This window comes from Bubalus bubalis, chromosome X, assembly GCF_019923935.1.
Source record: "Bubalus bubalis isolate 160015118507 breed Murrah chromosome X, NDDB_SH_1, whole genome shotgun sequence".
Lineage (NCBI taxonomy): Eukaryota > Metazoa > Chordata > Mammalia > Artiodactyla > Bovidae > Bubalus > Bubalus bubalis.
Genome location: NC_059181.1, coordinates 126,551,602 through 126,564,089, shown reverse-complemented (window position 1 = coordinate 126,564,089; position 12,488 = coordinate 126,551,602). Strand labels below are relative to the sequence as shown.

The window sequence follows — 12,488 nt, the reverse complement described above, 5'->3', positions numbered from 1 at the left end:
GCTGACATGTGCACTGAGTGCAGCACACTCTTATTCTGAAAGGTAGATAAGCTTTGTGGAACCACAGAAAGCCAACTTACAGACAGCCTACAGATAAAAATCACAAGTCTTGTTATTATGATTTAGAATAATGAGATTAAAGGACTTTTCAGGAAATTCACATTTTCCAAGGTGACAGAGTTGGAATTATTAAGAATGGAGCTGCTTTTAATCAGAGTTCCAAGGCGCTTCCTGTTTTGTAATATTTTCTGTCTCAAGTTGGAGACAGCATTTCCTTTTATATACGTGCTGAGAGCCATGAAGAGGAAATTTTGTCAGTGTTACTTCTATCTACCACTCTAAAGGGGCTACTCTGCCATTTTACACGCCTGCCAGCAGCTGAGCATGAAGGCGACTGTGAGAGACTCTCAAAATGAGGACCCAAGGATGTCCTCTGAGAGGTAGCCAGCCAATCATCAAGCAACAAACCATAGCAAAGACACAAGGGAAAAAACAACACTTTATGAGACACTGAATAGCTCTAAGGACTAGGCAAGACAGCATTCTAAAAGAGGAGTTCGTTGGTCAGCCCTGGAAGAAAAGAAAAAGAAACGTCTGCAAACAAAATTGTGATGGGGAGAAAAGGTGATTCGGTCCATGAACATTGAATCAGTTTGTCCCAGCAGCAAAGCCATGCCTACCCTCAGTGGTGCCTCCAGCTATTCTGAGCCAAGTACATTTTCACAACAAATTCCTGACTCCTTGCCAAGGAACCTCCTTATCATTTTGCTTTCCATACAGTTGCTGCCTACAGGGATGGAACATACCAGCTGTGCCAACAGAAGCCTCTTGAGACTGTTTCACCATTATTGTTCTCATGATGAAGTAAGGAACTGGCCCTGGATTGATGAATACATGCTGAGGAAATGAGGTTTCTTGAAAGCCTCTTGAGACTGTTTCACCATTATTGTTCCCATGATGAAGTAAGGAACTGGCCCTGCGTTGATGAATGTGTGCTGAGGAAATGAGGTTTCTCAACCAGTGAAACTGACGACCAGTCCCAGGATTTTTGGTGATGATGGCAGGGAAGCTCTGAATGCACATTTCACCAGCCACACTATTTTACTAAGCAAAAGTCCCATATACCCCTGAAGGAGCCGCCCTGACCAAGAATCCTTGATAATTCTTGTGTGGAAGTTGCGTTTGCCATTTGAGGACACCCAGGGGAAAATGCATGGTCAAATGCCATCAGTGAGAATCATCAATGAAAAATCTCAGTTATTATACTAGATATTGTTCCAGTGAGTGGGCTGAGTTTTATTACACAAATATTTTTAATAAATAGAATTTCTTAAATTAAAAACATACTTTAGTACCTAAATCTGAACCTTTTGTTTTGGGCAAATGAATAATAAAATAACTTAGAAAAGACATGGTAGGGGAAAAGATAAAATACTTTAAAAAAATTCTCTTCTGAAGCTCAAGGCAAATAATATTAAACTGGCATGAATAAAGTAGGAATCCCAGTTGTCAATGACTGCCACGTCAAGTGTGCCTCTCTCTATCAGACCAGGAACCAAATCCCTCCCAGCAGATCTTGATGAAGTATGTCTGATGGTTCCCACGTGACTTTCGGCTGTGGTGACTCATTCAACTGGTAGCTGCTGTATGACATTATGCTCCACCCCTCAGAGAGTCTGGGCTCCTTTGAAAATTAATCAAAAATCAAGGCCAGAGTCCTAAGCCAATCCCTCCCCCTCAAGACCAATGTTCATTTGGCTAGGTTGCAGCTTTCCCAATTCCTAATCCTTTCTCAGAAGGAAAGGGGGGTCAGCTTGACCTTTAGCTTCTTTGGATGCCTAGACAGAACAACAGCCTTTTAATTCATTCACCGAGTGAGACTCACCTGTCTCTTGATGATGAAAGAAATCTAAAATCTGAGGCCAGATCCTATTAGATATTGCTAAAACACTGGTGGAGGGCAGCCATTTGGACTAGTCTTCTATTTAAAAAAAAAAAATTATCTACGATTCTCTATGTCTCATCTTAATGTTTCTCCAATCTGAAGACTGAAAATGACCTCAATGATTTACCTCATTTAGCAATTTGGGACCATTAGATGGTCACAAAAACACCATAACACATACAAACTATTATAATGCCACTGCATCAATATGTTTCAAAGCATGGGCCTTCCCTGGTGTCTCAGTGGAAAAAAATCCACCTGCCAAGCAGGAGATGTGGGTTCAGTCCCTGAGTAAGGAAGATCCCCTGGAGAAGAAAATGGCAATCCACACCAGTATCCTTGCCTGAGAAATCCCATGGAGAGAGGAGCCTGGCAGGCTACAGTCCATGGGGTTGCAAAGAGTCAGACACGACTTAGTGACTAAACAATAACAATATATACATCCCAGTGTGGTCTCACGACATTAATGCTATATTCAAAGGACAGTGTGAGGGGAAGAAAATCTCTCCTGCCATTGATTCTCAGACTCAGGATTGTAAACTTCAAAAGGACCAGACAGGAAATCCCCCATCACTGATTGGAAGGGATAATCTGTGTTTATCACGGTCCTGACATTGGTAGCCTTCAATGCTGCAAATGCCTGCAATAAATGAGTAGGCCTTAGGCAGAGGCCACCCTTTATAGGTTTCTTTGGGAGCAAAAGGGAGGGACCAAGATTAAACAATAATACTAGTTGAACCATACAGATGACCTATAAAAGAAACAATTTTACATGATTCGATCTAACAGTAATCATAATAAAAGCTAACAATTATTGAACACAAACTCTGTACCAGGTATATCACAAACATTATCTCCTTTCATAAATGTACACCATTCATATGAAGTAAGTACTTTTACTAGCCTTCCCCCGCCCCACCCCAGCATTTTACAAATAAGAAAGTGGAGGCTCAGGCTCAGAGAAGTTAAATGACTTGCCTGCCTAAGGCCACAAGCCTTGAAAGGGGAAGAGACAAAATTTCCAACCCAATTCTGATTCGACTGCCTCCTAAAGTTACTTTTATGTCTAAGTTTCTGTAACTATACTGAGGAGTCAGCCCCATTTCTAGGCTGGCATGTCAGCATATCTAGCTGACTGATCCTTGAGCATGGCTGACAGGCTACTGAACAAGGCCCTGTTAGAAAGATGGTGACCTCTTTTGGGGGTTTCGGTTAGATTATTTAGGTGACACACTAAAAAGGGTCTTTCCTGTAATTTCTGAAGGCTGAACTACCAGAAGCTGTCACTAAGACTCCAACTGTCTAAGGCCCATCCTTAGGAACAAGAGGAAGCCAACAGTGTGAAAAGGGGAACTGGTCTACCAGAGTTTCACTGGCTTCCGCATTTGGAGGACCTCTCTTAAAAGGCAAATACTTGGAACTGACCAGCCTCTTATCAATCGACATCTAAACTATAATTAACACCTCTGTGGGAAGGCAGATTAGCAAGTTCCCCTCAGGAGGGAGAGCCCATTTCATCCTCACTTCATTAAGCTTTCCCGTACATTAGTTTTGGTGTCCCAGCAAGCCAGAGAAGTGTAAAGCCACAGTTTACACACAAGGAAATGAAGGCTCAGAGAGGTTAAGGACTTTACCCCAGGCCACTGAGCTAGCTGCATGGTGCACTAACTAGTTCTCCAGACTCTTCCTGCCACCAAACTGCCTGGACGTGATGATTCCACAGTTCACTGAGCCGAAGTACTGTCATTAATAACAGCTTCTCATTGGCCTCCTCAAAATCCTGGGCAAACTCAACCCCAAACATCCTCCATCTTCCCCACCCACACACTGAAAGAAGAATCACCCCTCTTACATGGGAGGGGCATTGGTTCCAGGGCCTCCTGTAGACACCAAAATGTGTGGATGCTCAAGTCCTTTATTTAAAATGGCCTAGTGTTTGGATCTTCCCTGGTGGCTCAGACGGTAAAGCGTCTGCCTACAATGCGGGAGACCTGGGTTCAGTCCCTGAGTCGGGAAGATCTCCTGGAGAAGGAAATGGCAACCCACTCCAGTATTCTTGCCTGGAAAATCCCATGGACAGAGGAACCTGGTAGGCTACAGTCCATGGGGTCGCAAAGAGTTGGACACGACTGAGCGACTTCCTCACTCACTTCACTCAGTGTTTGCATATGACCTCTGCCCTATACTTAAATCCTCTCCTATACTTAAATCATCTCTGGATGACTTATAATACCTAGTACAATGTAAATGATATGGAAATAGTTGACAGCTTGAAAAATTCAAGTTTTGCTTTGGAACTTTCTGGGATTTTTTTTTTTCCTGAATATTTTCCACCTGCAGTTGGTTGAGTCTGCAGATGCAGAAACCAAGGAGTGTATACAGGTATAAAACAGTTCTGAACAGACAATATGATGCTTTGAGAAACCTGTCAATTATAAGGGGCTACAAACCAATAAGGCTCTTAAGAGAAATTTAAGTTAAATACGATTATCATAAAGAATCCGAAATCTTGTTAACAAAAATTCACTGAAATTGGTTGCACATCCGACTGGGAAAAGCTGAAAGTTTCTCTCATTTTTTCTCAAACATCAGGGAATCTTTTAGTCAATCCCACCTGTCATGGCCATTTTCTTTGGCAACACATAGATCTTGCATATCTACCTGTGCATGTGATTAATGAGATGGTAAATGAGAAAATTCCCTGAGAAACTGAGAGTCTTATATAAATACAATGCTTCAGGCAACAACACAGAAACCAATTTTAACATAATTAATTATTCATGGAGTGCCTATAGGAACTAATTTTAACATAATTAATTATTTATGGAGTGCCTACTAGACAACGATACCTAATATTTCCTAAGAGAGTAATAACCTCAATTGTATTTGATTAGCAAATATTTTCTGATGTTCAGTTTTGGACATAGTTGTTTCCATAATTTTCCACATTAAAAAAAAATAAAAAAGATGCAAGTGAAAAAAAAAATTTGGACACGACTCAAACTAAAAACCCCACTTTGAAGTGAGATTAGAATGTGGCTCATTCTTAGCTCCAACTCACAGTTGTTCACTTTACCTTATCAGTGTGATCTGTTCCAGAAAACTTACCTTATCCTGTTTGTTGCCAAAATGACTGAAATACTTTAGACTACAATTCGGACTGGCTCCCTCAGGAGGATTCCATGTCCATATGATGGTGCAGAGGTTTTCAACAGAAACACTCAAATTCGTCACAGGTGGCTGAGATTCTGTTTAAATCAAGCACAGGAAACACATTTATCAACAGCAGCCAGTGTTTTCAGTGGTTCATTTCATTTTTCCTCCAAGTCCTAGAGGCCAGAAATCATAAAACTGAGTTAATGAGAACTAACACTTACTGACCCAGGTAGTATCCTAAATACTCTCCACAAACGAATCTGCTCAGTCCTCACAACCTTAGAAGACAGGGACTATCAGCTTGTAAAGATGAGGCGACCAAGACAAGGGCTTTGAGTCACTTGCCCCATATCCCATGGCTGGTAAATGACAGAGCTGAGATGCAAACCCAGGAAGTATGGCTCCCGTGCCGCATCATCTGCTATAGAGTGAACCCAGAGGACAGTATATTCTTAAACATCCAACTTTTCCTCCTGTGGGTATTTGGAGTCCCCTACACTTGCTCACCAAAGAGGACTCAATATAGACACTTCCCTCTCAGCAGTTCTGCGAATGTGTTGAAGTGGCTCATCTTTAACTGTGCTTGCTAACATGACCTGGTAATTGTTTTTTAATGACTATTCCAAAGAAGTACTGAGAGAGAGATTTAACAGCCCTGGTTGCTCCCTTGAGGTCTGACACTAAACAGCTGGAACTGTAGCTCTGGCAAATCTGAAGAGGGAAGAGAAGAGGAGAAACAGTGAACCAATGTCTTGAAAAATGTGTTTCATTTGGAGAAAACCCACCACTGTCTCCACCAAGTATTTACTGACTCTATTATTTTGGATTCAGCTTTAGGACCAGGGAAAGGAGTTTTCATGCTTCTGCCAAATGCAGGGAAGGAAACAGAGAGGGAAAGGAAATATCATTTCAAACTCTCCTGAGAACTTCTCCTGAGGCCAGGACTACCAAAATCACTCCCCCCCCACCACAGGAGACTGGATAAGGGCTTCTCTGTACCATCTTTGCAACTTTTCTATAAGTTGAAAATTATTGCAAAACTCAGTTATTTAAACTAATGGAAACTTAATCATTATTAATTACTTAAAAACTACAGCTATATTAACTTATCAATAGGTAGTTATATTTTATATTCTATGCCAAAACTTTGGAGTGCTCTGGGCCTCTTACATGATATGCAATATTTATAGCATTACCTTCCTTTTTAACTGAACAAAAAAATGCCATTTGTCCCAAAACATCAACCCGACAGGAACTATGTAGTTGTGATTCCCCCCAAAATCAGTTTTCTACACGGCAGCCTGCACCGGCCATGAATTCTCAATATTCAGCCCACCATTCCTGACTCAACTACCATTAGCATTTCTGAAAGGTAGACCAAAGGCCCAGCTGTGGGGAGGAGCAGCCCATAGCAGGCCAAGTCCTTGTAGAAGCAGGGAGTTCCTGTTGCACTGCATTTAAACACAGCTGGTGCCAGGGGGCACCAATGGCTCAGGTGACAATGATTTTAAGTTAAGATTTTAAGTGATTAAAAGTTAGGATTTAAGTTAGGACTTGATATACAGTTACTCCATTTTGGCCTTTCTGACATCACATCAATGATATTTTTGAAGACAAATCATTTATCAGGTATACAGCCTTTAATGAAAACATTGTTCCTACTGGAGACCACACTCTACTTTAGGATTAACTCCCTTACTGTGCAGTTTCCAGAAATGCACTGCACCAAAAGTCCAGGATAGCTGGTTTAGCCCTTCCTGACATACTGCCTTCTCACCCACCTCCCACTCCCACACAGAAATTAAAGCCCTCACAATAAAAATATTACCTATTTATGGTTTGCTTTAAATCATACCCCAATTTTCAAGGTAGTTTAAGACGGGAGGAGGGAGGAGGGTTCAGGATGGGGAACACAGATATACCTGTGGTGGATTCATTTCGATATTTGGCAAAACTAATACAATATTGTAAAGTTTAAAAATAAAATAAAATTTAAAAAAAAATCTATCTTTTAACCTTGGTATTTTAATGGAACATTAGCCTCCCCTATTTCCCATCTCTCAAATGGATTTCTTTTTTGCCCATTTGTTCTGAAGTAGATCCCTGGCTCGGGAAGATCCCCTGGGGAAGGAAATGGCAACTGACTCCAATATTCTTGTCTGAAGAATTCCATGGACAGAGGAGCTTGGTGGGCTACAGTCCATGGGGTCACAAAGAGTAGGACATAACTGAGCGACTAACACACACACACACACACACACATCCTTTAGTCAGATCTTCTAACTCGTTTACATTTTAGGGTGCTTGTGGCTCTCTGCCATCCTTTTTTTCCCTAATAGTTCCTTCCATTTCTCTTGAGATTCTTCTACTTCCTATACTTTAAAACACACACACTCACAGAAAGTTTAAATGCAATCTGCAAATGTTTAAACGTATCTGAATACATGTATATGGGTATAATACATCCAGACATACTCATAAACAAGTGGAGACTGTGCTTCTTGTAAAGCTCTCTAACAGCTCTTCATCTGTAAGACATTTCATTTCAGCGTAGTGTAGTGATTAAGAGCATGGACTATGGAGCCAGGCTGCCTGAACTCAGATGCCAGCTCTGTTACTTACTAGCCAGCAAGTTACTTAACCTCTCTGCCTCTCTCTGCATCTATAACATGAAGATGATAATTAAAACCAAAGAAAATGGTTATTATGAGGATTAAATGAGTTACGACAGATGAAAAGCCCCAAACAGTGCCTGGCACAGAACAAGGGCTATGTAAATACATGCTATTTGCTTTCTTTCTTTTTGAAGAGACCAACAGTTCTGAATGGTTGCTTTGGTTTTCTATGGAATTGATAATCTGCCCATGGCCTTAGAGACAGAACAAGCTTAAATGCCTGATAAACTTTTCTTAGGCACCTAATTCCAACAATTTCTTAGGGGTTGATCACTGGCCGGAAAGGGGAGTGGGAAAGCTAGGGGGACTCAAGTTAACTACCCTTGTCTAAACTTCAAACCTCAAGTGACTCTGTATGGTCATCTAGCGCAAGATTCCATTCTAATTTTGAATGAATACGATCAATGCTGTCTCTGGCTTAACTCAAAGCTTGTGCTCTCTCTCGTTCAGTCACAGGAACTGGCAGAAGCATGCGTATGTCGGGAAAAGTCAAGGAAATCACGAGTCATACGTGAGTCATCCATCTCCTTCCTTTACATCTTAATCATCAACCTTTTTCAGTGCTTTCCTTGCAACACCTCTCTTAATTATCCTGATCATACTCAGGTGCTCTGCTATGTCTCGTGAGGCAGGCAGACATACAGCAGTCAGGCCCAAGCCTGGACAGAAGACGTGCAGGACCCATCTTTCTAGGGGCCACCTCCAATCCTAGATTCCTGTGGAGCTTTGCACTCTGGCAAGTCCCCCCTCCCTCCAGCCCCACACTCAGTCTCCCTGTTGACTTCTCCTCCACTGTCATTTCCCTCCCTCTGCACCCCAACTCAGCCTCAAGGGCAAATGAAGCCCTTCTGCCTTGACTGGTTTGGCCAATGCACCCTCCTGCCAAGCCGGACTCCTCGTTGAGCCCACAGGGGCACCACCACCGTTACTTCTGGGCCTCTGCTCCTGCTCGCCTCCCAAACTGGGAATAACTTCTCCTCTACCAACTCAAATGTCACCCACCCTAAAAGTCTAGCTCAAATTTCAGTTCTTCCTCACAATTCCCAGCCCTCAGTTTCCCCTCTTCTGAATGCCTATGGTACTTATTGTCTGGACTACACAGTCTGGCAGTCATAAAGCAAGTCTCCAGTACATGATCATTCGCTTTTTACCAATGGCCTGTACATACTTGCATGAATGCCCACCAGTCCTGCCCTGCTGCTCTGGGAGAGGCCCAGCTTCCCTCCCAGCCAAGGATTCCCCTCATTTCTGCAGAGAGAGGCAATGAATGCAGTGGTTAGGGGCATGGTCTCTGGAAGCCAGTGCTGGGGTCAGCAGCCTAGCTCCCTCCTGCAGTCTAGCACCTACGAGACTCTGGGCAAGCCTCTGGGCCTTGCCGTGCCTCAGTTTCCTCCTATACAAAACAAGAATGGTAACAGCACCAACAGGAGAGGTTCTGTGGAAACCTGAAATAGGTCAAGTGGAAAACTTAGAACGCTGCCCGGCATAGAGTAAATACTATAGAAATACTAGATGTTATTAAGAATGCCACAATGTGGGCTTACAAATCTACACAGACTAAAACTAAGCTGGTAACCTAATCATTTTTATAAACACTCAAACAATTAGAGCTGGAGGAGCCCTTAAAACTTATGGAGTTCAACCTCCTTTCACAGAGAACACTGTTGCACGAGGGAGAGAAATGACCAGTCCTGAAGTCCCACAGCTGGGTAAGGTCAGACCATTATAATAGTCAAGTCCCCTGTTTTGTTTTGCTTCCCCCCCACCATATCTTAATGCAATTGTATCAATATTTCCAATGGGAAAAAGTTTCTGTATTTCTAAGTAACCAAGTCGCCAATGAACCTCTGTGACAAAACTGATTAGTTGGGGATTGCCAGTATCAGCTAGAGTCAGCTGTTTGTTGTTCCAGGTGTGAGGTGTGTGGGAGAGGGAGTCTGGAGGAGGGAGGGGACTGGAGTGGCACGGTGAAAATCAGGAGACTAAGGAGATGGGTGGCTTCCCTGCTGGCTCAGCAGCAAAGAACCCACCTGCAATACAATGCAATGCAGGAGATGCGGGTTTGATCCCTGGGTCGGGAAGATCCCCTGGAGAAGGATATGGCAACCCACTCCAATATTCTTGCCTGGGAAATTCCCATGGTCAGAGGGGCCTGGAGGGCTACAGTCCATGGGGTTGGAAAAGAGTCGGACGTGACTGAGTAACTCAATGACAACAACCGAGGGGATGGGTGACCCCCCTCCCTTGTCTGCACTGTAGCTGCCCCATGATTATGGAAATCAGATCCCCCCCCCCAAGTGAACTAGGAGCATGGGGGGCACAAGATTACACAATATACTCTAAGGCTCTAAGCCAATGCACAACACCTGGCTCAGTACTAAAGAAGGCAGGCACTTGAATGAATGACTGGCAAACTACAAACTTCCCTCAAGTCTCTCCTCAAATGCTGCCTTTTCAGTGGCAGTCTGCGTAGTCCACCCTATTTAGAATGGCAAACCCCTGGACTGCTTTGTTTTTCTCCATAGTACTTACTGCCCTCTAACATACCTTATATTTTACTCCCCCTCCCCTTACGCTGACTCTACCAATAGCATACCAGCTCCAAAGGGCAAGGACTTGCTCTGTTTTGCTCACCACTGTATTCTCTGCCCCTAGAACACTGCCTGGCACAGGGCACGCAGAGTGGGCATAGGTTTTGTTGACTGATTCAATAGAGGGCATCCAAGTTTCCCAATCAACATTTCAACTGGGGTTTCAAAGCCCAACGCACTGGCTGAAAAAGCAATAAACAAATTGTGGGTGTTTGTGTCAACGTGACAATAAAACCTATCAACTTTGGAGCTACTATGGTCACCAAAAAAACGTCCAGAAGGTCGCTCAGGCCAAAAGCTGTCCCTCAGGAATTCATTAGTGTCCCTCCCCCCAAGTTTTCACAGTAACTCTGGTTGATTCATTTACATGGCCGCACCAGGTGAAGAGTATGCATCTGTGCAACTTTTCTGTAAATCGAAAATTATTCCAAAATACAAAGGTTACTAGAGAAAAAGGCATCCACGCGGATGGTGCTCTGGATTTCCCATGGATTTCTTGTATGCCAGAGGAGACCCGTCCTTTGCTACAGGGACTAGGCGCTTCAGAGTTTCCCTTCGACTGCCGCCACTTCGCTGGACCCGCCACGCTAGGAGCCTCGGCGCGTCACCCGCACTCCCGGACCTTGGTCGCCGTCCCCGCGGGCTCCCGGCCCCTCATCCCCGCTCCGGGCCACGGGCGACACTCCCGCCCCCGACCCCGCGAACTCCTTTCGGGCCCCAGGCCTTGGCGCCAGGCTCCTCGGCGCTGCCCGACGGCCAAGGGAAGTGCGGCGACAAGTCGTCGTCCTCCCGCCCCGCCGCCCCCGCCGCCCGGGATCCGGGAAAGCCCGGTCACCCCGGGTCCCCCAAGCTCGAGCCAGGCGCGGGAGGCGCCTGCCGCCGCGGCCGCGGCATGTCCCGAAGAGGGCCCTCAACCCCGACTCCCGTCGCGGCCCTCGGCCCCAGGCGCCCCGGCGGGCCTCTCGGCCGCGATTCCCGCTGCCCCGGCCGGGGGACCTTACTCACCCGCGGGCGCAGCCACGCCGCCGCGGCCGGCATAGAGCAGCAGCGCCCACAGCCCGCAGAGCCGCGCCGGCCGCTCCATGCAGCCCCCCGCTCGGAGCCCGGCCGGGCTGCAGCCGCCGCAGTCTCCGCCTCTTTCGCTCCCTCTCCCACTTCCCGGCTCCGCCGCCCTGGAGGCAGCGGGGGCCGGCGCAGACGGGAAGGGCTGCCCCGCCCACCGGCCGCAGGTAACCCCGGGGCCAGCGCCGGCGGAGGGGCGGGGCGCCCGCGGCTCCCGCAGCGGCTTCCGAGGCGCAACACCTGGTCCCGCGGCAGCCGAGCTCCGTCGCGCCCCGGGAGTTCGATCGCCAGCCAGGCAGAGCGGCCCCGACCTCGTCGCGGCCAGGCCTCTGCGCCGCCCGGCTCGGTGCGAACGGTGTGCAGCCCGGAGGAACCTCGGACGTGTCCAGCCGAGCACCAGGGCAGGGCAGGGCGGCCTCCGGAAGGAGCCTTGACCTGGACTTCTGGAGTCTCAGCTTGCAGTCGTTGGCCTCTGAGCCCTTGTTTCCTAAAACTCTGACTCCAGGGTTAGAAATCCCAGGCCTGACTTCACAGGGTGCACTTGGAAGACCAAAGAGGGCACTTGGGAGCGTGCTTTGTGAACAGGACGGAAGGTATATTTGAAAGCTGGTGATACATAATGCGAAGTTGAACATAGAAAGAAAGAAAAAAGCTAAATGTTAAATATGAGAGACAGTGCCATGCTGGGCTTCCCTGGTGGGTCAGTTGGTAAGAATCCCTCTGGAATGCAGGAGACCCAGGTTCGATCCCTGGGTGGGAAGATCCTCTGGAGGGGGGCATGGCAACCCACGCCAGTATTCTTGCCTGGAGAATCCCATGGACAGAGAAGCCTGGCGGGCTACAATTCATGGGGTCGCAAAGAGTCAGGCAGGACTGAGCATCTGAGCACAACAGAGTACCATACTATGTACTTGGATTTTTCAAAACTCACAGCCAACTTTCTACACACTTCTTTTTCATAGATATATATTAGGAGATGGAAGATGAGCTGGAAAAGTACACACTGAATACGTTGAAAGTGGGTGATTGTGAGGATTAAGGATGATGAGGATGGAGGAA

At 46.0% G+C, this 12,488-nt stretch overlaps 1 protein-coding gene and 1 non-coding gene across 3 annotated transcripts in view; both read right to left on the bottom strand.

Annotated features, from left to right (window-relative positions):
* IL13RA1 (interleukin 13 receptor subunit alpha 1) overlaps window positions 1-11,601 on the bottom strand; it is a 76,806-nt gene extending 65,205 nt beyond the window's left edge. For both annotated transcript variants that reach the window (XM_025276423.3, XM_025276422.3), the window contains exons 1-2: window positions 11,373-11,601; window positions 5,054-5,193 (exon numbers count right to left, since the gene is read on the bottom strand). In XM_025276423.3, the coding sequence (XP_025132208.1) occupies window positions 5,054-5,193; window positions 11,373-11,451 (219 nt within the window). In that variant the 5' untranslated portion in view covers window positions 11,452-11,601. The remainder of the gene's footprint in view (window positions 1-5,053; window positions 5,194-11,372) is intronic.
* Window positions 6,481-6,608, bottom strand: LOC112582419. Its single transcript, XR_003106957.1, has one exon. It is a non-coding gene; the product is annotated as a small nucleolar RNA SNORA35 (small nucleolar RNA).
* Window positions 11,602-12,488: the final 887 nt, after the last annotated feature.